The 23,048-nt window shown below is 46.4% G+C and overlaps 1 protein-coding gene across 1 annotated transcript in view; it reads right to left on the reverse strand.

Moving 5' to 3' along the window:
• Window positions 1-23,048, reverse strand: part of Alk (Anaplastic lymphoma kinase) — a 251,749-nt gene that overhangs the window by 43,458 nt on the left and 185,243 nt on the right. The window contains exons 12-16 of the mRNA XM_075866168.1: window positions 17,841-17,858; window positions 17,043-17,147; window positions 4,635-4,809; window positions 2,988-3,181; window positions 1,745-1,906 (exon numbers count right to left, since the gene is read on the reverse strand). Of these exons, the coding sequence (XP_075722283.1) occupies window positions 1,745-1,906; window positions 2,988-3,181; window positions 4,635-4,809; window positions 17,043-17,147; window positions 17,841-17,858 (654 nt within the window). The remainder of the gene's footprint in view (window positions 1-1,744; window positions 1,907-2,987; window positions 3,182-4,634; window positions 4,810-17,042; window positions 17,148-17,840; window positions 17,859-23,048) is intronic.

A 23,048-nucleotide genomic window follows, 5' to 3' on the forward strand; every position in this document is an offset into this window, starting at 1 on the left:
ATAAAGTTTTCTCCCCTTTTCCTTACCCTCCCGCGTGACAGCTTGTCACCCGCTGATCGCTCTGACGGGTGACAGGCTGTCACTATTTTAGTGGCCGGGAGTGCCGTTAGAAATAAAATTTGGTAGCCAGTTCAACGCTGTGGTGCGTACTCCTACCTTCATTTGCTCGTGCCGTTTTTCGCGCCGTTTTCAAAATGTTGAAGTGATCGAACCCCGGCTGCTGCGGGTGCATTTTCGATGGAGGAAAAAATGCTGTAGCGTGATGTGCTCAGATTTGGGTGCACTCTGAAGAACCCCAGGTGGTCGAAATTTCCAGAGCAATCCTCTACGGCGTCTCTCATAATCATACGGTGGTTTTGGGACGTTAAACTCCGCATATCAATCAATCAAGATGTTGAAATGGCTTTGCACTGCCTCGAAATCGGAGGCATCGCACTCTTTCTGCACCTCATCTGGTCTTCCACTGCCACCACGATGGGCCCCACCTCTGACGATGTCGTGTGATGACACCATCGAATTACGTCATGATGATATCATTACGAAATCATAATCTGTGACATCGAGATGAAGTCTTCACATGATGATAATTTTTTTATGTGTCACTAGAGCCGACACCACGCACGCCAATGGCTAATATTAGCGTTTCATGAAGCATCAAAGAAGGACCTTAGAGGAGTACTGACAGGATGACAGGAGGTGTAAATATTTTCGGGTTGTTGCTCTAAATTAAAACACGGGTGTCGAAACCCCAATAGGAGTGTCGTGGTGGTTGGTAATGACTTCAACATATTTTTCATACCGCTACCTTAAAGCAGCAATTTCGGTTTTGACATCGAGAAGGTGGCTTTGCAATGACGTGTCAACCGAGGTCTGGAGTCACGGGAAGTCTGCGACTCGCAACATACTCGCCTGTTTGCTGTCACTCTCACGTGGTTCACGTAAAAAAAAACGATGACTGAATTGTCGTCCAGAGACCTTGACAACAATTTCTGCGATTCAGGTGGCATGTAGGCACGGCTGCAATTCGCAAACCCAGCGAAATGTGCCGACTTGTCACCATAAGAGTTACTGCTGCGGGACTGACTTGCAGATGCTGGGCGACGAATTTCAAGTGAACAAAAATTGTAATGACCAGAATTAGGGGACATATTCACGTACCACCAACCCTAGTCGGCCACAGCGATGGTCTGCCCTAACTGAATGGGAAACAGGCGAAAAAAAAAAATCATCTCCGACGAAGAAAGGTAGTTAAAAAAAACAAATGCCAGTTCTATGCAGCAGATACTAATTTGAGCAGTCTGGCAAAGTAACAGCGCTTCTCTGCAAACCACGTGGCTTCCCGGAGTTTTTAATAGTTGAAAATTGGGTCCTACGTGTTTCTATGGGCGGTGTTCAATTGTCCTGGGAAGCCCCATGCCTTGCGTAGCGATACTGCACTTTTACCAATATCTACCTGTAGGTCTCTGCTACATATTATCCGGAGTCGTTTTTTATAACTACCTTTATTCAAGAGATGTGATTTTTCTCATCTATTTCCCATTCAGTTAAGGCAGGGTGCCATTTCTTCCGCCGAGAGATGGCGGCACATCTAGATGTCTCCAATTTCAGGGAATGTCCTTTTGGAGTGCTGTACTCCTTTAGTAAGCATGCGAGGCACGGTTTCAAGACAGCGAGGTCGATCGTATGGGGCAGCGAAAATCACGCTATCATTCGTTTCGATTGGACACCTGCAGTGTTCACTTGCCTTGCCGGGGTACGACTTAGCGTCGTCCGCGTCTGATGAAGCGGCTGATCCGAGCCGACACGGCGTCGGCAGGAAGGTGGCCTCGAGTCGGCTCGGGTGCACGTACGACGTGCCTCCGTGACCGCTGCGCTGAGCCGTGTCCGTAACAGCCGCGTCGCCTCCCTGCGATGGAGAGAACAGTTCACTCAGGTGCTTCAGTGATCGGCGACACTCCGCCCTCCTTCAGTGTTAAGCTTTAGATGTCCGTGATTGGCGATCAAAGGGTACACAGAAGAACATAGAGGCTTGAAATATCGCCCAATTTCTAAATGTCGTTTCCATTTGATTATTCTCTTTCTAACAGCTACAAACTTAGTGTTTGACCTACGCTTCATGGTTTGGCCTATATATTGAATTGTGAGGCACAAGAAAACAGATTATGGAGCACTCCAGCAACTGAAGTTTGTTATAAATTCATCTACGCGCTGATAAGTTGATGAAAGCGGAAAGTAGAACTACCCTTGTACTAAGATGTAGGTGCGCGTTAAAGAGACAACAAAGGGAAACAATTACTTGGTGTTGATTGACAAACTGCACTTTGAGAACTTTGATGCCACATGTTTCGCTATCATAGGTTCATTATGGGCGGAAAAACATCAAGGTCGAACTTTATATTTTCAATTTTTGCACCGCAATATCCACGCGTGATGTCCAAACTTTTCAAATGTATTTTGTGTATTTTCGTCACATTAGCTCAATTGAACTTTCTGAACCTCCATATGATGGATAGCTGGCACCCACAAATGACAATGTTCTTCATATTTGATGATTAGAAGCTAAGTAGGACACAGTAAACGCAGTCTAAATCTATGACGTCACGGTGTTTGGTACGGGAATCTCAAAGCGGCGTCTCCAATCATTCTTTTTCTCCGCGTATTTTCAGGCTTACCTACCTACCTACCTACCTACCTACCTACCTACCTACCTACCTACCTACCTACCTACCTACCTACCTACCTACCTACCTACCTACCTACCTACCTACCTACCTACCTATCTGTCTGTCTGTCTGTCTGTCTGTCTGTCTGTCTGTCTGTCTGTCTGTCTGTCTGTCTGTCTGTCTGTCCGTGCGTCCCTCTGTCTGTCTGTTTGTCTGTCTGTCTGTCTGTCTGTCTGTCTGCCTGCCTGCCTGCCTGCCTGCCTGCCTGCCTGCCTGCCTGCCTGGTCTGTCTTGTTCAAAGAGATAACTGTAGTAAGCCCTTACCTTCCACCCTCCGCCACCTCCTCCCCCAGCACACCCTCCTCCTCCTCCTCCGAAACCTCCTGCGGTGTTCCAAAGAGCCGCCTCGGCACACACCGATCCGCCCGCAGCGCCATCCGTCAGTGGGCGGCCAGCGGTGGGCTCGTCGGTCGCACTGCTCTCAGCGGCGGCGCTATCGTTCCAGCCTCCACCCCCACCTGAAGGATGGAAACAGCAACGGTAAGGTGGCATAAGCGATGACAAGGTTATTGCTATAAAAGAACTAATGAAGTTACACTTATTAGTCACTTTCTTATAACTCTGTGACACGTGAATAAAATAGATTAATATTGCTCGAAATTAAGATTATATTGTCGCTGGTCGGATGCTATGATAATCCCTTACTATGGCCTCTCTCGCAATCATATTGTGGTGTTGGGACGTTAAATCGCGAGAATTATATTATTACTATATTAGATTAGTATTACTTTTGAAAAGCATTCACTTTAAAATGATGAGTCGACTTTTATTGAGCCCAACTATTTTTTTTTGGCGTACACTGGCGGTGGAAATAACTTGAACAAAACTTCATCATTGCTTATTAACTCGTGTCATTGTGTTTGGACGGTACGCGGTCTTTCTGTGGGCCTGCTTCATTCCCGCGCTTGAGGCCTGGCACTCAGACAGACTTCGGAGGCATAACGAATGCAGTGCCTCGCTCTTTCGCTGAAAGATGGCGCCACAGTTACATCGCCGAGAAGTCATCACTGTTTCAGTTTCGTAAACGCGATCGATTCTCACGTTACATTAGTGTAATGGAAACAGGCATGTTCTTATGTGGTAGTGTGAAGATGAATCAGTCTGGGTCATCAAGCTTGATGACAAAACGAACATTTGTGCGTTATAGAAGTAGAGTTTCCAGATGGCGACATTCAAATAATAGGGTTTAATACACCACAGACTTTTAGGCTAACGCAGGAATTATTCTTCATCCAGGTATACAAGGGCTATAAATGGCATTGCTAGTTTCTTTTGTGGGAGTCGTCACGTTTTATGGTTCATCAAAAATTTGATTAGTCCGCTGAAGTGAATTAGAGCCACACTTGATTCCACTTCACTGGTAATCAACAAGCATTTTTCGAAAATAATTTCGTCGTGCGAGGTTGTTTAGTGAGATGGAATCCCAAGAACGAAACTCCGCGAGAACCAACTCAAGTTGCTGTAAATGCACGTGTGATAGCAGCGTCAGACGAATTCGATTGGCACGAATGAAGACCGTGTCGTTTTTTTAACAATGAATAGCCACCACGAGCTAACATTTGCAAAGTCTAATCCAACGGCTGTCAACATTTATGAAAAACCAGTTAGGATTAAGCGAGTGCTAACCACTGATGGTCGTAACACTGCTAATTCAGTCGGCCAGAGCACCGACATTCTCATATGGCGCACGTGAGAACGAGAGCTGTTTCCTGCAGGATGCTCTCGCATATCGTAGGTGCGTCATAAGTGAATACGTGGCGTGGTTTTTAATTTACAAAAGCTAGCTACAAAAGAGGGAGTCGATGTGCAGCTGCAAATCACGATGTCGCGATTCGTTGCTGTGAAAGTGGCTTTGTTACATTCGTGTTTATACAACGGCGAAGCCAGCTATGCAACGCAAAGCGAACTCACCGGGTCCCTTGCCTTCGGGCGCAGAGAGGCCGTTACCAGGCGGCTGGTTGTCCTGGAAACCTCTGCCCGCAACGCCTGCGTAGGCCGCCCCCGCTGACGCAGCGGCAGCGGCTGAGTGGCCGCCACCTCCCGCTGCCACCACGAGGGGCACGGCATCACCCGTTCTGGTGTCCACCTGCAACCGAGCACGATTCGGTCCATCAATGAAACATTGTCACAAAGCGAATAAACACTAGACCTTCTTCATTAGATTCATGGTCACAAGCACTTTCACCAGAGTGTGTAGAGGGGAACACATTTACAGACGACTAGTGCTATTCCCGGCAACTCCAACAAGCGGACCTATTTAGGGCCGGGCCGGTCAGCAGATGTCTGTCCACGTCGCATGTCGCGCTCTGTTTCCCAAATACACCGTTAGAGTAAATGCCTTGGTTGGGGACAAAAATGTAGCCGCACAGTGAAACGAGAAAGACGGCTCGAACGTGGTTGGGGCCTGAAGTCACTCTAGCAGAAGCGGGTGTGGAAGGAGATGTCACATGTGATTTCTCGTTGATATCTGCTTCCTAGGTAACGTGATCGTAAACACCCACGCCTGATCACAAATCATCACAGAAGATCACAAGAAAAAAAAAAAAACTTCGAAGTACCACAGCTCTACTGTCTGCAAATTTCCAACTAGCTGCGACACTAAGTGAAGCTAACCTATTGTCCGCAATGCCCAACCAGACAGCATCGACGACTGCTACAAGGACACTTATAGATTTCCTCTAGAGTACGGAACTTGACACCAGACTTTAAGAAGACCACTGTGTTACGTAGTCGTTGTATAAACGCATCACTTCTTCCTGTATAAGTCATCATCTTCATCACCCTCTTCCTCGCTTTGCCTTTCCACTTGTGCTGAGTAGCAGGTGAGAGCACACACGCTCAGGCCTCCTAGTAATCTCTTTTTCGCTCCAAATGGTTGGAACTGGGAATAGGGTTTTTTTTTTCTGATGTTCACGAATGCAAGGGATGACCACGGACGCTGTGCCAAACCACGCAGTACCCGGCACTTGATGTTTGGCCGATTCTAGTAACATGCGCTGTGGAACGAGATTAAAGCTGCAGTAGATAAACAAAGTGAACAAGTTTCCCGGCTTTCAAACATTTCATTGCCGCGAGCGCTGAACTCAGCCTCCAACTCAATTAACCAACGTAATTGGCCGTTTGGTCTTTTAATTTGGTGCGGCTTCACTTTACCGGTATCTTCACTCCCGTTTTACATTACGATCCAGCCTTGATTTAGGAGTAACTTAGCTGCATCGTTTTTTCTCGCGGAGCGTGTGGTTTGACTGAATGATCATCTCGTTGGAGCTGTGTCCATTGTAGTGCCTTTACTCTTGAGAAGATAGGTGGAATCTGTTTGGCGAGTCCATACGTCAGTGGCAATTAAGCCCAGTGGTTGATCAGAGAAAGTGCTGCGGGAACCGTGGAATTTTATTTGGCTATTACCTTTTCTTTATAATTTTTTGTTTCTTTTTCTGTTGTATTGTAAAGTAATTCCCGCACGCCACATTTAGCACCAGCGAGATTGAATTGTATAGTCATCCAATGATGATGGTGTTGTGTTTAGAGAAAAAAAAAACGTTTAACGATTTCGAGTACTTCGTACTCAACTATGGGAGACCACTGAGCCGTGCCGCTCAAAGAACGTGAGTGCTGCTATGTGTGTTTAGAAAAAGTGGGTAACGATTTAGCGTACTAGGTACGCTACTATGGGAGAGCACAACTTCCGTCCCATAAACTAAAACCTAGGAGGTTTCGTCACTTCGGACTCTACCAAAATATGCTGTGCTGTTGCTCGTAGGAGTGTAGGGATGGGCGCATTACGCTATTCACTGAGACTGTATGCAACCATGTTGCCCACATTTTACGCTCTAACTATGTAAAAAGTATGGAGCTTTACAAACCATACATTCACACATGTTGATTTCATGAAACTAGCAAATACCACAGGCCATGTGCTTTCGCTACAACTTTTTAGTTCTCCGATATAATTTTGGCGCCTACCGCGCACCTAGTCGAGCGAGATTGATAGCACGCATTCCATGTTAAAGTGATGCGAGCATGAATCAGTGGACGCCAGGGACGAAGTGGACTGTTCGAAGTAAAATGAAGAAACACTTTCGGGTTCACTTAATGCCACGCGCGTTCATAGTATCTGAATTTATGCTCAAACGCAAGTCCAAGATTGAAGGAGCGAGTGAAAACAAGAAATTTTGTGAACTTGGTAGTGATCATGTGATGTCATTACTATTATATTATAACATACTATGTAGAAAAAGATCGAATGACATTTACGCATTTCATGTTCGCGCTGATACAACAAAAATCGCTCTCTGGAATGGAAAGAAATAACAACAAGAAAAAATCGGGAATTCTTAAGCTTTGTCTTCACGAGATGAACACAATAGCGATATCCGCAGGACGATAGTTATAGCGCGAGAACAAAACGATGACACAGAGACAAGAAGGACACGAAAGACATCAGAAGTGTGACAGCTTGGGCTAGTCGGTATGGCATGACGAGAGATATAGCGCGAGAACAAAACGACGACATAGAGACAAGAAGGACACGAAAGACATCAGAAGTGTGACAGCTTGGGCTAGTCGGTATGGCATGACGAGAGATATAGCGCGAGAACAAAACGACGACATAGAGACAAGAAGGACACGAAAGACATCAGAAGTGTGACAGCTTGGGCTAGTCGGTATGGCATGACGAGAGATATAGCGCGAGAACAAAACGACGACATAGAGACAAGAAGGACACGAAAGACATCAGAAGTGTGACAGCTTGGGCTAGTCGGTATGGCATGACGAGAGATATAGCGCGAGAACAAAACGACGACATAGAGACAAGAAGGACACGAAAGACACGAGCGCTAACTTCCAACTTCATTGTTATAGCGCGAAAACAAAACGATGACACATAGACAAGAAGGACACGAAAGACACGAGCGCTAACTTCCAACTTCTTGTCTCTGTGTCGTCATTTTGTTCTCGCGCTATAACTATCGTCATGCCATACCAACTAGCCCAAGCTGCCACACTTCTAAGCGATATCCGCGCACGCACGCACACACTTGCACACAGACACACACACACACACACACACACACACACACACACACACACGCGCGCGCGCGCGCGCGCGCGCGTGCGCACACACACACACACACGCACACACGCACTCACGCACATAAACAAACACTCTTTCTGTCGTTCTCTCTCATTCTCCATCGCCTTCCCAATTGCTAGCCTGACTTGAAGTCTCGCTTCTCGGTTCAGCCTTACCTAGCCTCACGGAAAGCCAAAGTGCAAATACCCTCCGGATGCTATGTTTATTGCATCTACCTCAAATTTTCGCTCACAGCCAGCACTGCATTATCGCTCACCCTCAAAGACGTTGCCCAGAACACCGCCGACACCAGAAACGTTGCGATACGGGCTGCTTACGCCATAACAATAAAAAAAAAAATTGAAGAAAAGCTAGCCAGAGTGAAGCAGGGCTGTGTACACTAAAAGTAACGTTTGTATAATGACGAAACGAGTCACGTGAAAAATCTGGTTTTCTTTGTTTAAATGACGACGTGAAACGTACTATTAAATGGCGACCTTAAACGCACGCACTCACCTACAAGTTAAGCTTGTTCAATATATGCTGATGATGCCAGTAATGTTTTACACCCACCCACCTGCATTATATAGACGGTAGTATGTAATGCACGTCATATTTGATGAAGAGACCCAACGTCAAGTACAGTGCCTGTGCTTGTTTGTGATAGCGTTCACCTGCGTCTTCTTTGTTATCATCTCCGAAGAGAAATGAAACTGAGATGTCCACAGCAGCCTCACCCTAAACGACATTGTTGACTTGTTGCAGTGTGGTAGAACATCCGCTTGCCACGCAAACCACCCTAGTTCAATCCCCACTTAATGACTTGCCCTCAAGGGCAGGAAACAATCGCTATTCCGCTTCTAGAGAACATGCCTTGTACGCCATGCTTCATTAGAGCAAGCAGTAAGGTGTATTGCGTGCTCCCGGTACTGCAAGAAACATGGTAGCTTTTTTTTTATGCTTCTTGTCTGGCTAGAGTGCTTGTTATAGGCGCGTGGAAGATGATCCTTTTTGGAAGCATGAAACACGAAGCTACGCATGGTTTTGTCAGCCGATCCCCCAAGACGTCCCATGCGACCCGCCTCCAGCACGTGTGCTTTCAGAGGATTGGTCGATGCGGGCGGAACTACTTCACTAAGCGGTCTCATAGAAGCTATAGAAGATATAGAAGAAGTAATGGTAATGCTGACAAAGCTCCTGCGAAAGAATATATCGAAAGAAAGAGAGAGAGAAAGAGAGAGAAAGAATACTCAAGGGCTCGTTTTTCTTTTTCCGTGTTTGACACAATATAGATGAGATCTAACAGACAGTAATGACAAGGAAAGTATAAAGGAAGTTATCAGACCTCATTTCAATGAAAATGTGAAGAAAGAAAAGTGGGGAACGCGTTCAAAGGTCGCAGGTTCGGTTCCTGCCTACAGCAAGTTTTCTTTGCTCTCACTTTTCTTTTTTCACATTTACATTACAATTATGTCTAATAACTTCCCCTATACTTTCCTTGTCATTGCTGCATTGCTGTCTGTTGAATCACACACACACACACACACACACACACACACACACACACACATATATATATATATATATATATATATAATATATATATATATATATATATATATATATATATATATATATATATATATATATATATATATATATATATATATATATATATATATATATATATATATATATGCTGCGCGCGCGCGCGCGCGTGCGTGTGTGTGTGTGTGTGTGACGTTATATGTGGGGGACGTGGCCTGGCTCATACGCCATGTTTATTCCAAAGCACGCGCACTTCTTCCTTCTCGGCTTCTACTAGCCGTTGCCGCATACCTTTTTACGTCACAGAATTGTGCCTCCCCCAAAAGTATGTGCGTGTTACAAGCAACAAAACACGAAGAATCCGAGTATTCAAGCGGAAAATGTCCAAACACGAAGCAGTTCCTTGTGACAAGGCAGTGCCGTAAACTGGCACACGCAAACAAATTCACAAGAGATGGTAGCAGTTTGGTCACATGAGCGAGAACTCGGTTGGGCGATGTTGGCTGTTGCGTTCGGAGAACCATATGTATGCCCTGAGCTTAGAAACGGGTGAAGTAGCTGCCATTCTTGCGAGGAATGGACGACGTTTGAAGGCCTTGCAGGTTCGAAGGATCGGTCTTCGTACGCGTCGCTGTCTTTCCTCCGTTCGTGCTCGTTGTTGTAAACTGATGAGATGGTGCCTGAATCTATGTGAGGTACAACTGGTGACTCCTTGTCTTGCTCAGTGTTTTCGGAAGTTTCGGAGCTGTAATCTTAGGCGCAATCTTGATCCCTTGTGCCAAATGCGTTTCTGGCGCCTATCCCTTATGCGAAGATGCAAGCCTCACGTCTTGAATTTGTTTTAAGAGGCTTGCTTTGTGTGGTCATTCTTGTCTTTGTATCCGTTGGAGTGTTTGCGACTCTTAGACTTGCTTTTTCTGGCGTTGCTGACGTTGCTGTGGAACGCATTGCGGTGGGAGCCCTTCTTAAACATCGCGACGGTTTTCTTGACAACTTGATGTGGTGCCCAGTCGGCAGCTGGTAGTCTGTGGGCTGTTGTCATGCAGTTCGGACAATGAAGATAATGCCTCAGAGCTGGTAGAAAGTTCTTCACAAGCTTCTTCTACCCTGTTCACTATGAGAGGCCCTTTCGCATGGGAGTGTGCTACGTTCGATGCACCTGACCCTTCGGTGTTGCTTCGACTGTCGAGTGTGTATGCACCGGACAGTGATGCATGAACCCGTGCGGAAAGAGCATGGCTCGATTGGGTATTTTCTCGGTGTGTCAACTCGTCTATCGTGAACACGGCGTCCTTATGAGGCAAACGGTGAGCATCAGGAGCGCTTGAAGAGGCGCGTGATGAAAAACTGTGTACTGAACCACGTATTCGAGACGAAGAATGAAGTGCATAAGATGACTAAGCGACGTCTCATGTCGTGTGCTGGAGCGACGACTTTGAAAATACCGGCTTTCGTGAAGAGAAACCTGGTGGAATGCTATGTTCCTTGAGGAATGAGCGTGGACTGTGACGGTCGAGTGTGGTTGTGTGTACATGGTCGGTAATGAGGAAGTCCTTGTCGTAGTTGTTAAAACGGGCAATCATCTCTTCTCTCATCTTTTGCCACGATTTGTCGTTTTCGAGTATGTGTGTCAGGTAAAACCTAAATACCTCACCGCAGATGTAGTCAGTAATGTTGGTAATCATCTCACGTTCCGACCAGAATGCAGTGGTAGCGTGGAGCTCAAATAGGTCGGACCAGTCCTGCACAGGTCCATTGTCCACTGCTCCAGTGTACTCGGGGATGGGAAGGCCAGTCGATGGTTGAGGCATGATGCTTGACACTGTGTGCAGCAAGGATATGCTTTTGTAGTCGGTGTATCGTCAGTGCACCTTTTTGAAAGCATCGTTGAGGATGTGCGGTGGATGAAGTGGCAGGCAGGTCTTCATCCTGTCGACTTGAGTGACGCTATATGTGGGAGACGTGTCCTGGCTCATACGCCATATTCATTCCAAAGCAAGCGCACTTCTTCCTTCTTTCTATCTGCTAGCCAATATATATATATATATATATATATATATATATATATATATATATATATATATATATATATATATATATATATATATATATATATATATATATATATATATATATATATATATATATATATATATATATATCAGTATTACGTTTCACATTAGTACAGTGCAAAAAGTTATGCTATAACCAAACAATGAAAAAGAAGCTCGCCATTAAGCAAATGAGGTCCCGGAACAATCACACGCAGAGACACACAAATATACCTCAGTGAATTAAATTTTTGGAATCCATATTTTCTACCTATTTTATTTCTTTTGGTATGAGCCTAACAGTCAATATAGAGAGATAAGTTCATATAAGGCCAATTCGGCAGTTAGTTTGACGGAAAGTACATGTGGACTTTACCCCAGATGATTTCCTGTTCGATCTGCTTTCCTGCATTTCCGCCTCTTAAAAAAAATCACAGCATATCCATGGAGTGAATGATGATGAGTAGAACGAAGCGTCCGTCAGTCCACGCGCGCTTCCGTCCATTCTTGCTTCCGTCCGTCCATGCGTCCTTCCATCCGTCCGCCCATCTAGTGAACCCTCCAAGTACCGACATCTCGCAACTTTTCATCGCGATCGTGGTCGCGCGATCATCTCTCTCATTCCCCTGTGGCGCATACCCGTCTATCTCGTGCCAGCTATGTGCCACTAGTGGTTACGCACAATGACAACGGGGGACGCAAAAGCCACGCCATAAGAAGCTTCGCCCCTAAAACTCTTATCCAAATGAAGGTATCAAACCCGGCGTTTTCATTTCCAATGTACCTTTATTTTGTCACCTCAGGGTCGGTTAAACATGCCCTAAACATCGTTGAAAGCTACACCTTTATTAGGACTTGGCAACTACTTTGCAATTGGCCGCACGGGCACGCGTGTACAAGCGAGCGCGATTCAAATGTTATCGCGTGAGCGTCGACCCACCAAGCATCCCATGCACCCAGCGGCACGTTTCACAACATAATAAAGATTACGGAATCTTCTTACGCCCGCTGGCTGCTGCATGCTACAACATTCACTACTACCACGAACATCCTTTCTCTCAATGTTAGCTTTTACATTCGTTGCGATGAATTTTGTTTCATTTTATTTGTGCAGATGATAACGAAATTGCTGGAAAAGATCTAGTAAACGAAGTTCCTGGTGCTGATTCGTTTGAATGGCCTGCCAAGCTATACTAAATGTACGACGTTGTCATAAAAAAAGAAAAAAAAAAGATCACCGCCCAAGCACTGCGTATAGATGGTTAATCAGAGAAGCTGAAACGTGTGGTCATAGACGGCTGCAGACATCGCAGGCAAAGTCAAACTGTCGCTCAAATAAAAAAAAAAAAAACCACCGAAGGTGGGCGTAAACCCCGGCGAACGCGTTCCTGCCATTGCCACGTTGACGCTGATGTGCATGCAACACCGCTTCCTCGGCTCGGAAGCCTGCTGGATCCTCGGTGCGCAGTTGCCGCTTGTACTTCGCCTCCCGGGCATGTTCTTGTGCCCGGACTGCTGCATCGGCCGAGCGAATATGAATCATCTCACGGGTCTGCAGTCACCACTGTTCTTGGTAAGTTGGCAGCTGATCCGTGCCTTCCCCATTGTGGAAGTTGTAAGTTCGTTCGGCGACGCTGAACTCTTCACGTAACCGTAAGCCTGTTACTTGATGTTTGTCTACCCCCTTCCTTCGCCTGTCGACCTGCTTGACAGCTTTCCTTAGCTGAGATAGAGTGTACTAGAAGTTTACTGTAGCTTAGAGCCGGCGCGTGCGCGCGCAGGCAGGGAGGGCCCGACCTACCCCTTTTCCTCTCCTCCCTCTTTCCCTTCTCTGAGAATCCCACATTCATTTCTTTCCCATTCCCCTTCTCCGTGCACCACTGCTGAGGTTACTTGCCTTTTGGGAGGCAGTTACGGCGCTGTGCATTTTTTTCTTCATATTTATCTCTTTCAAAGCCGCTCTGTTGAACTTTCTGCGCGCTGGCTCAGCAGCACGGCTTCAAAGGAATGAACGACGTCACTGACGAGGCTCCACTGACGGAACGCGAAAAGGCGTCCGCGCTTTGTGCGGCGTAGATAATGACGTAAGTGACGGTGCAGCCAATAGAGACAGTTATCGTTTCTCGAGGCGAACGGTATCTTATTTCGCCTAGTCATACACAGCTTTGGCTGCAAAATAGATATCTGCCCTACTAAGACGGGTGCCATCGGAGCTTAAGGACCTGTAACAGAAATGAGCGAAGCTTACCCGATACCTCCGCTACTGTAATGTGGCGCTGTTGTAGTTCTTGGTCTACACTGACGCGAAGACCTTCAAACCGCGCTAGACTGTACGTATAGTCGATGGTGTTTAACGGACAGCGTGAGGTGGGCTACAGGGCTGAGACATTTGCAGTAACGTCTATGATTTTGCTATTTCAAAAACAATATCTAACACATCTTCGCCGCACTGATATAGGTACTGAAGTTCTCCTGGCTGTCATATAAAAGCGACGTTTATACTAGCTTTCGCCCGACCATTGTTATGAGACTGCCCTTTAACATTGTGTTAGTAGACTATTTACCACAACCGAAAGAGCCAAACAGGAAAAGACGACGATGGTGTGCGCGGGGACCGAGCGAAGATCTCGAGCCATGGGATCTCTTGGCGAGCAGCAGAGAAACGCATCGGGCGGTCGAGCAGCGGGCCCCTTCCCGACGGCTCGATCCGACGCTGCTGGTCCGGGGACCATCCCGGCTTCCACGATCCCGACGACTACTAGGCTGGGTATTGCCCCACCTGACCTCGGCCGTGCTGCTGTTCCCCAGTCACGTTCCTGGCGAGTGCCTGGCGTTGTCCCTGGCGCTGGTCTGTCACTGTTCGAGGAGCTGTTGTTGGCTGGTACCGTTCAAGCCACCCTTCATGGCACTGTTTCCTGTGCCCGTCTGATTAACTTCCACCCACATTTGCCCACAAACGTATTCGACATAATTAAACAGTGTTTTTAGTTCTCGCTCACCCCGGACTAACTCAACAAGCATTCTAGAAGGTGATAAGATAGATAGATAAATAGATAGATAGATAGATAGATAGATAGATAGATAGATAGATAGATAGATAGATAGATAGATAGATAGATAGATAGATAGATAGATTTTTCGAGTTACTTAAATCTCTTAATCAGGAAAATGTATCCAAGAGACAATTAGCCAGGGCAAGCATAAGGAATCCTAGTTGCTGTTTTAACACTAGTGTAATCACTGTGACCTAGTTTGAAATGAATGAAAAGCGGACCAGAAAGAGCCCCTCTTTCCAGTGGGCTTCGAAACGACGCACTTCTAATTACATATACCATGCTCTATCAATTGAACTATTACACGTCGATTTTGTTGGGTATTTATATACGTTTAATTCTTACCAAAAATAGGCTTGGTGAACAGTGCTTTTTTCCCTACGTTAATTGCCTTCAATCTAAATTCTAATAGTTAAACATCAACTAAAAAGACACAACGATTTATTTGGCTTCATCTTTTGCTGGCTTCATTGTTTGTGTCTAACAAAGAAAGGGGCTCTTGAATAATTCCCCTTCATTCAGGTAAAGAAAAGACAAAACAACTAAAACATCGGTATTTCTACGACCCCTGAAAGCGTGCGCAATCTCTCCTTATAATTAAGGTCACGCGATGCGTAATGATAATACTTTAAATAAGCAATTTTCAAAGTCGCCACTCCACGATTCACGTGCTGCCATGTTTGCGAATGATCAATTATCAGCTCATCAACCGGCGAAAGCGATTAAACGGTCGGCCGAGCACGCCATTACCGTTAATCCTTCTGCCTTAATGACGAGCGAGAACTCCCGTGCTTTCGCGTACGGTAGCGAGGAAACGAAGGAAGTGGTCTAGGGATTCGCTAACTGTGATACGCTTTCGTTCTCTCTATATAAACGTACATACACATAAACGCGCACAAACACGCAACGCGACGCATCCCGGCGGTCAATCCGTGCCCGGTGGCGATCAGGGGGAGAGTGAAAAGACAGCGCTATCGTCGAACGCTCACGCCATGCTGCTGCGCGTAGCTACTTGTATCCCCCCCCCTCCTTCCCTCAAGCTTGCCGTGACTGCTAGCGTCGAGGGAGCTCTCGTGCGCACCCGTGGAGATGGCGTGACGACGGACGGCTTGGCGCCTGTGATGTAGTATATAAAGCGCCTCATAGCGCGCATCGTTTCATCTTGCCGGGGAAGGAGCGCGTTGCGTGCCGGCGCCGGCATGTTTCTTCTCTTGGGTGAGCGTCACAAACCACGGATTGCCGAACGACAGGTTAGAGCGAGCTCAGAACGACGACAGAAGGACAAGAAGACGAGAGCTATCTTCCAACTGAGTTTGTTGGGCAGAGAGCAAAAACATATGAAGGATGAAAAAAAAACACCATGTGACAAAAGATGGGCAATGCTAAGATGAGTAAGGCAGAAAAAAAAAGAAAATCACAAAAATCCAAGAAAACTAAGGAAACGATACTGAAGACCTTTTAGTCTTAGATAGACTATCACTATACTGATGCTTCATCTCAATTTTTGCGGCGCGCGCAACTATCATTATAGTTGCGCGCTCCGATACTTTCAAGGAACCTTAATACTTTCTCAAATAGCGACAAGGAAGCCTTGCTAATGCATGAGTTAGAGCGAGGAATAGCCAATCCCGGAACGACTTACACCTCAACCCATATAATTGACAGTGGTTGCGTGCTCCACTCCTACTGTCTGTTCACTAACTGCGCACTCCAAACAGGTCGGACTGTATCTAGGACAGCAGAACAATATCTGACTGATGCATGCTTACTAAAAGAACACAAAAGCTTAGCTTCCGGGTACCGTCACATGTGCGAGAGTTACGTCAACTTAGCAGAAACGACACGAAAGACGTCAGACCACGAGCGTACAACGTGACTGAAAACGATATCCTCGGGATGGCGTCGCATTATATTGCCACTCTTGTTCCAGTTGTCAGTGGTTCGGCGATGTCACTGGGTGCTAGTAGCCTATGCAGGATCGCTTCGCGTTTATCACTATTTCGCCAGCATCAGTACTGTCAGAATCAGTTTTCTAATACTAACTAAAGGGGACTCTGGCACTGCGGTAATCCAGTCATCAGGGGAATGATGGGTAGCACACAAACGTGCCTATATAGTATTCGCGCTTGCGGCTTCGTTTGTACTTGTATTTTGATTCTGTTTTGAATAAAAGGACCGACCGTTCTGAACTTCTTGTCCTGGTTTAAATCAGTAATCCTGATAAGGTCAAGGTGGTGAAGCGTAACTAAGAAACCTTTGCTGAACTTCCGTCTTGCGGCAAAGCAGACTCAGGCCATCGGCAGCTAAATGGAGTCAAAAGAACCAAGATTAAACCACTTCGTGTACTCTTCATTACTCCCACGCTGGCTGAGTTCCCTCTAGTAGGTATTGTAGGAAGCTATACTGCCAAATCTAAAGTGAGTATAACGACTTCCTGCTCTAACGATGACGTCATGCATGACATTCCAGCTCAGGTCGCACGATTTCGCCGTACAAGTAACAGGGAACAGACGTTCCGCTGTTGCGGTCTGCAGTATCTGCAAACGTGCAGAGACATCTTGCTCGCTCACTTTTACCAACGCTGTTAACTTACCTTGAATATCGCCGATGCACCTCCCCCGCCGCCGCCTCCACCACGCGATATGGCCTGGATGTTCTCTAACGCACTCCGCTTGTTGGTCTTGCTGCAACTGTCCTGCTGTGAATGACCGGGGAGAAGGAAACGAAAATTAGCGACAAAGCGTCAGCCGGCGATATTTCTGTCTCTGTGAATTGTGCAAAAAAAAAAAACGTGGCAGTTGTTATTGACTGGACGTTTTTGGGGCTTTAAGTCGCCGTTGCCGCAAAGAACAAATCAACTGATGATGACATACGGTGTTTTATGACGCGATGGCCATTTGATTGCCAATGAGGACCGGGCCATGAGACAAAAGTTGTGAAAAATGATTATGGCGGGCCTTCAATTCTGCGCACAATGATGCGAAAAACACGTATATTTAAAATGGTGGAAGTAACGTGAATTGTGAGTAGTTACAATAAACAGCGATTGATTGATATTGACTGATATGTGGGGTTTAACGTCCCAAAACCAACGTATACATGATTATGAGAGAGGCCGTAGTGGAGGGCTCCGGAAATCGAATAAATAGAGAGCGGTCGTGATATTATAACTATGGATATATGGCATAAACGCGAAAGCCTGGTCAATGCATCGCCTTGAATCCGATTTCTGCGAGGCAGGATCTTTCTTTGTTGTAGCCACTGCAGCAGTGGCCTCTGTTCAGTGGTCGTGCTATGGATGGCATGGGTACATCCCGTGAAAACTACTCCCTCAAAAGAGTCAAAATAACAAAGCAAATAAATTAAAGTGTTGTTCTCGCAGGATACTTACAATTCTTGGATTCGGGTTCTGCTCCATCCGGCCGGTGGTTATTAAAATAGAAAGGAAGAGAGAGGAAAAAGGACGTGCAAGTGTAAGCACATGTACTTTGGCATGTACATATACAGCTAAGCCTGCCTATAACGAGCAATGATGTAGCAAATTATCGGTTATAGCGAACTAAGTGTGAACTGTGGTTGATTACACTATGTGTGAACTGTGGTTGATTACACTTTTTTGTGATGTTCATTTCTTTCGATGCTGAAACTGCGAACTTAAGAGCCACCGCCATAGCCACCTTGGCGAAAAAATCTATGGCTTGCTACAGCTCTTGGCTCTAAATGTAGCATAAAAAGCGAAATAGAAAATTGAAAGGCAATTCACAGCATCTTCATTTTAATATTCAGCATTGCGAAAACATTGACAGGCCAGCGAGAAAAACAAAACAAAAATAACACGAATTTCACTGGTTGTACCAACGGGTCAACAGAACTGCAAGAATTCTAAAACCGGTAAAAAGTGGTCCATGGTGATCTTTATGGAGCAATCAAGTCCGGTCGAAGTCCCTGGCGAAAATGAACCCAAAGCCCGCTACTGCAATGCACAAACACAACCAGAATGACGTCGCTATTTCCAACAATGACTGCAGTACATATTGTCATTTCTTTTTCATTCGTTAACACAATGTGCACTCTGGGTGTTGTAAGGGCAAAGGTCAATTTCTTATGTTCACTTGGAACGGACCAATATGTTCCTTTGTGATGTTTCGATGCCCATCCGTCCCGGATGAGTTTAGTCACGTTTAATTTTAAGGGCAATCAACAAGCCATTTTTATTAATAAGCCTATCCTCTTGTATCACATCTGTCGTACACAATCACCAAGACATTTTTCTAGGCGGACGGGTATTGATTGTCAATGCTCTCTTCCAAGCCACCATGTCAAGGCCTGCTGTGAGTCATCTAAAAATCTTGGCAAAAAAATAAAAAAAAATATTGGGCTGTAGTAAAAAAAGTATATGATAGAGGGGACAGTATGGATGTCATTGATTTGCATTGTAGTAATTTAATTAGCATATACAACATTAAGTATAAATTCTACCGAAAACGGGTAGAAAGTTATGATTGTGATTAAGATAAATAATTATATTTTAAGGCAGAAGCACTAGATGCCTCATAAAACGAGAAATGTGATGATCGACGTCAAACAGGAATGATGAAAAAAGTCACGTGATAAGAAATTGCGGCTCGATGACGTCATGATGTGAATATGACGCCATAGACTGTCATATATTGTCACGTGTCAATATTGTACTTGAAACATCGCCGTATGTTTTGACGTCACTATTGTGTCGCTTGAGGTGACTTCACCACTTCACGTCATCTTCTGTGACACGAAATGGTCGCATGTTCAAACGTGTGCCGAACATGGACGCTGCGCTATTCCAGCCACAGCCTCGTGTAACGACACCATATGACGGCCGTATGATAACATCATATGAGACGTGATCACTCCCTTTTTACACGCCTTTAACTTGAAGGAGGCTCGTGGGTTTTTGTACCACATCCCCTACTATGTAAGGTGCGGCTCCCCTAAAATATATCTCTGTCTTACAGCACTATTTTAAAGGCCCCGGGACTGTAGTAAGTTCAACAATAGTGGCGTTTAAAAAAATGGCTGACGATTTTAAGGATTGTGTACTCAAGCAGAATGAAAAGAAAAATTAACCACCCAAGCACTTCGTACACACGGTTCACCAGCGAAAGCTGGAACGTGCGGCCTCAGTGTTTAGCAGTGGGTTCAACCCGACGTGTCACTGAAGCATTTCACAATTAATGGCTACATATCCTTGCTTCTTAATGAGGCTAGACACACGCTTGGCTTGGGTTTACTCCAGTGTTTATTTCACATGCCGTACATTGTATCTAGCATGCCATGGAAGAGAGTAATGAGCAAATATAATATATATGAGCAAATATATATGCGCTTTACAATGCGTTAGTCACAGTGGTTGTTCTCCGAGCCACAGACATTCGCAGACGTCGCAACCGAAGTCAATGTACCGTCGGGGAAAGTCCCGCCGAAATCGAGCTTTTGCCCCGGCGAATGCGCTCCCGCAATCATCACGTTGACGCGCCGCAACGCCACTTCTTCGGTGTAGGCACTGCGCCGTGTCGCTTATAGACATAAAGAAATCAGGTTCCTTTTTCTTCAAGAACCATGCATTCATTTGGTAGGCGCAGCGTTGTTGCAAGCGTTTGACATCGCGAGCCAACTCGGCAACGTCCATGGTTTGCAGGATGCGCCTGCCCCCCGGCGCCTGCATTCAAACTCGCGATTTAGCGCGGCTCGAATGGCTGCCAGCACTCGTCGCTGCGAGCACTCGGCCTCCCGGGTCTGTTTGTGTGCCAGGCGCCCAGGGCTGCCCCATCAACCTGGCGAATGCGAGCTCTCTCACTTTTCCACTGTCAGCGCTCTTCCAGAGTTGTCCTTGGCATACCCAAGTGGAAGGTTTCAGGAGAAATGGATGCTCAACGCCGCGGCTGCTACTAGATAGACGACGTCACTCATAACGCAGCCAATGGCGCACCTGCTTGGGTACGGCGCTGAGAATGACGTAACTGATAGTACAGCCAATTGAGACCGCTCGTGACACCGCTACCAGACAGTTTTTTTTTTCCTCCGAACCATATAGGCTTTCGCTGTAAAAAAAAAAAAATGCTTGATTGGAAGCTCCCGCAATGCTTTGCCAACAAAAGTGAAGCCAGCTCTTGCCCTGCCAAGATGTCAGAAACATGCTCCTTTCTGGTGGTACGCACTTAGAGATCCAGGGGCTTTGATCGGTTATTGTAAACGCTAGCTAATTTTAAATTAAAAGATATTTGAGCACCACAAAATAGCATAGAAAGACACATATCGGTGACTTAATCTACAATAAATTTGCTTAGAATTAGAGGCTTACTAAGGAAAACTAGTAACGCAAAGACGCATTTCCTATACAATTCGAAAAATTCGCTACATCAACGTTTTCTGGCGTGCGAACAAAACGAGCTGTTCTAATCGCCGAACGCCGACAGCTCATCGTTCTCCTAATAAGATGGCGGCCAAAGCCGCCATATTTTGGTAGATGTGGCATCGCTCCTGGGCAACCACTCTCACTCCAGCATTTTTTTTATTCTCCTTGCATGCACTGTGCTAAAGGGAAGCATTAAGCCGTACCGACGATGAACTACTGTGTGTTAAGAATTAATTGTGAGCGCTTTAGAGCCCTGTACACACTCTACTTCGGAAGACCCAGAAAATGTCCCTGTTGTGACAATAATTTGGTTACGCAGAAACCTGCGTGTGTTTATAAAAAGTGTTAAATAATTTCGAGTACTTGGTACTCGACTGTGGGAGAGAAGGGGGCCATCCCAGTGTCAGTAATCGCACGAACCAATGTGTTTTAAAAAAGTGCTCAATGGTTTAGAGTATTGGTACTCTACTACAGGAGAGCAAAAGTCGTACCAGTGCAACTTTACGATCACTCATTTGCAAGAACACATAATGGTTACGATGTGGTGCGCTAATGAAAAGATCTTAACGTTTTGATTGCAAGGGGACGCTCGCTCAGTACGGATGTGTGTCCGCATCGGCTCCCTGTTCTTGAAACGTTTTCGATTGGTTTTGTCACGTCAGTCTGATTTTCGTGTGCACCAACCGACGCAGCTTGTTCCTAGGAACAAGCGGACAGCAAGTTTTTACCGGTGGGTGAATTTTTCAAACCTTTATGAGTCTTTTTCTACAGCGTCTCATTGCCGAGTAGCTAGCCCCAACGTGACTTGCCTGTTGGCGCGCCGAGGCGGGCGGCGGGCCTAGCCTTACGCGTCACGCAGATTGACGATGGCGTCCAACGACAGCATCTCGATGTCAGAAGGCATGGTTATTAACTCAGAGCATGCGTAATGCTCAGGGTGGATAGAGGTCATGAGCAGGAAGATAAAGCTAGCTGAAAAGGCACATCTTTCTCAAGCTGCGCTGGAGCGGGGAGACGGCTGTGGTGGCGTCCGCACTGCCGCCCAATCGCGACGCGTGATGAGACGCGTGGTGAAAGCCTCTAGGATACCGTGTCTAACAAGGGATCATTTCAAGACCATCGTACGTCCGCGAGGTGGACTAGATGTCAGGAAAGCGGGTCTCATTGCATTTAAGAGAGCACTCGGCAAGGTAACTTCCTTGACGGCAGAGCAGACCTATGAAGATACATTGTGCGCCAACCCTTTTCAAAACATCTTGATCGTGGCCACGCCGCTGGAATATAACGCGCGGGCCTACGCTAGGGTGCAGCAGGTCTGTATTGGAAGCATCACCACAGAAGTAGCAGATTATGTGGCTGCGTCTGACGACACCTGCAAGGGGGTGATCCGTGGCATCGAGCCAGACATCAGTGAAGCAGAACTGACAGACATCATCGTCAACTGGAGCCTTAGGAGTACGAAGAATAACGCCAACAGTAACTGTGCTGTTGTACGCACTAAATGTCCCCCAATACGTACTGTCTCCGCTACCCGTGCTCTCTATACCGCAAACAAGTGGATATCTGCTACGCGTGTGGGGATGCTTGTCCATCTAGCAAAAGTGTCGTGCTTGCGGCATCTTAACGCCACCTGCTGGTCATCACTGCGATCCAGAGTGTGCTATCTGTGGAGGACCACACCCACAGCGGACCGCGAATGCAAGAAGAGGTTTTAGATGCCCTACATCGTGCGTCGACGACGCCGGCGCCGCAGGCGTGCTCGCCAAGCGCATCTAGTAGCGGGCTCAGCCGACTGGGAGACAGCTGAAAACTCGGAAGGCGGGAAGGCCAGATCGACATCAAGGATGCCTGGGGGTTGCTCCGAATTCCGTTATCAGTCCCGTTCTCTTTCCCGGTCCAGAGGGCGCTCAGGCAGCAGGCATCAGTCTGGTTCCGGGGGACGCGGCAATGACAGACGCCCTCGCTCAAGAGAGCGCTCAGACTCCATGGTCCGGTTTCGCGAATCAAGAACGTGGGCGGAAAAATTCAACATGGGTGCTACACCTGGTGCACAGGTAACGCAGGGTGATTCGCCAGAGCATGGAAAAGAGCAGTCCGAAACTTGGGCTTTAAGGAGGGACAACAAAGAGCCTAAAGAGGCTTTACAGGCGTTGAGATCCGGATTCGAGTGCTTTCAGAACTCGTGCAAACCTCGTGAGGCGGAGT

The sequence above is a fragment of the Rhipicephalus microplus genome, chromosome 6, assembly GCF_043290135.1.
Source record: "Rhipicephalus microplus isolate Deutch F79 chromosome 6, USDA_Rmic, whole genome shotgun sequence".
In the NCBI taxonomy this organism is placed as follows: Eukaryota; Metazoa; Arthropoda; class Arachnida; order Ixodida; family Ixodidae; genus Rhipicephalus; species Rhipicephalus microplus.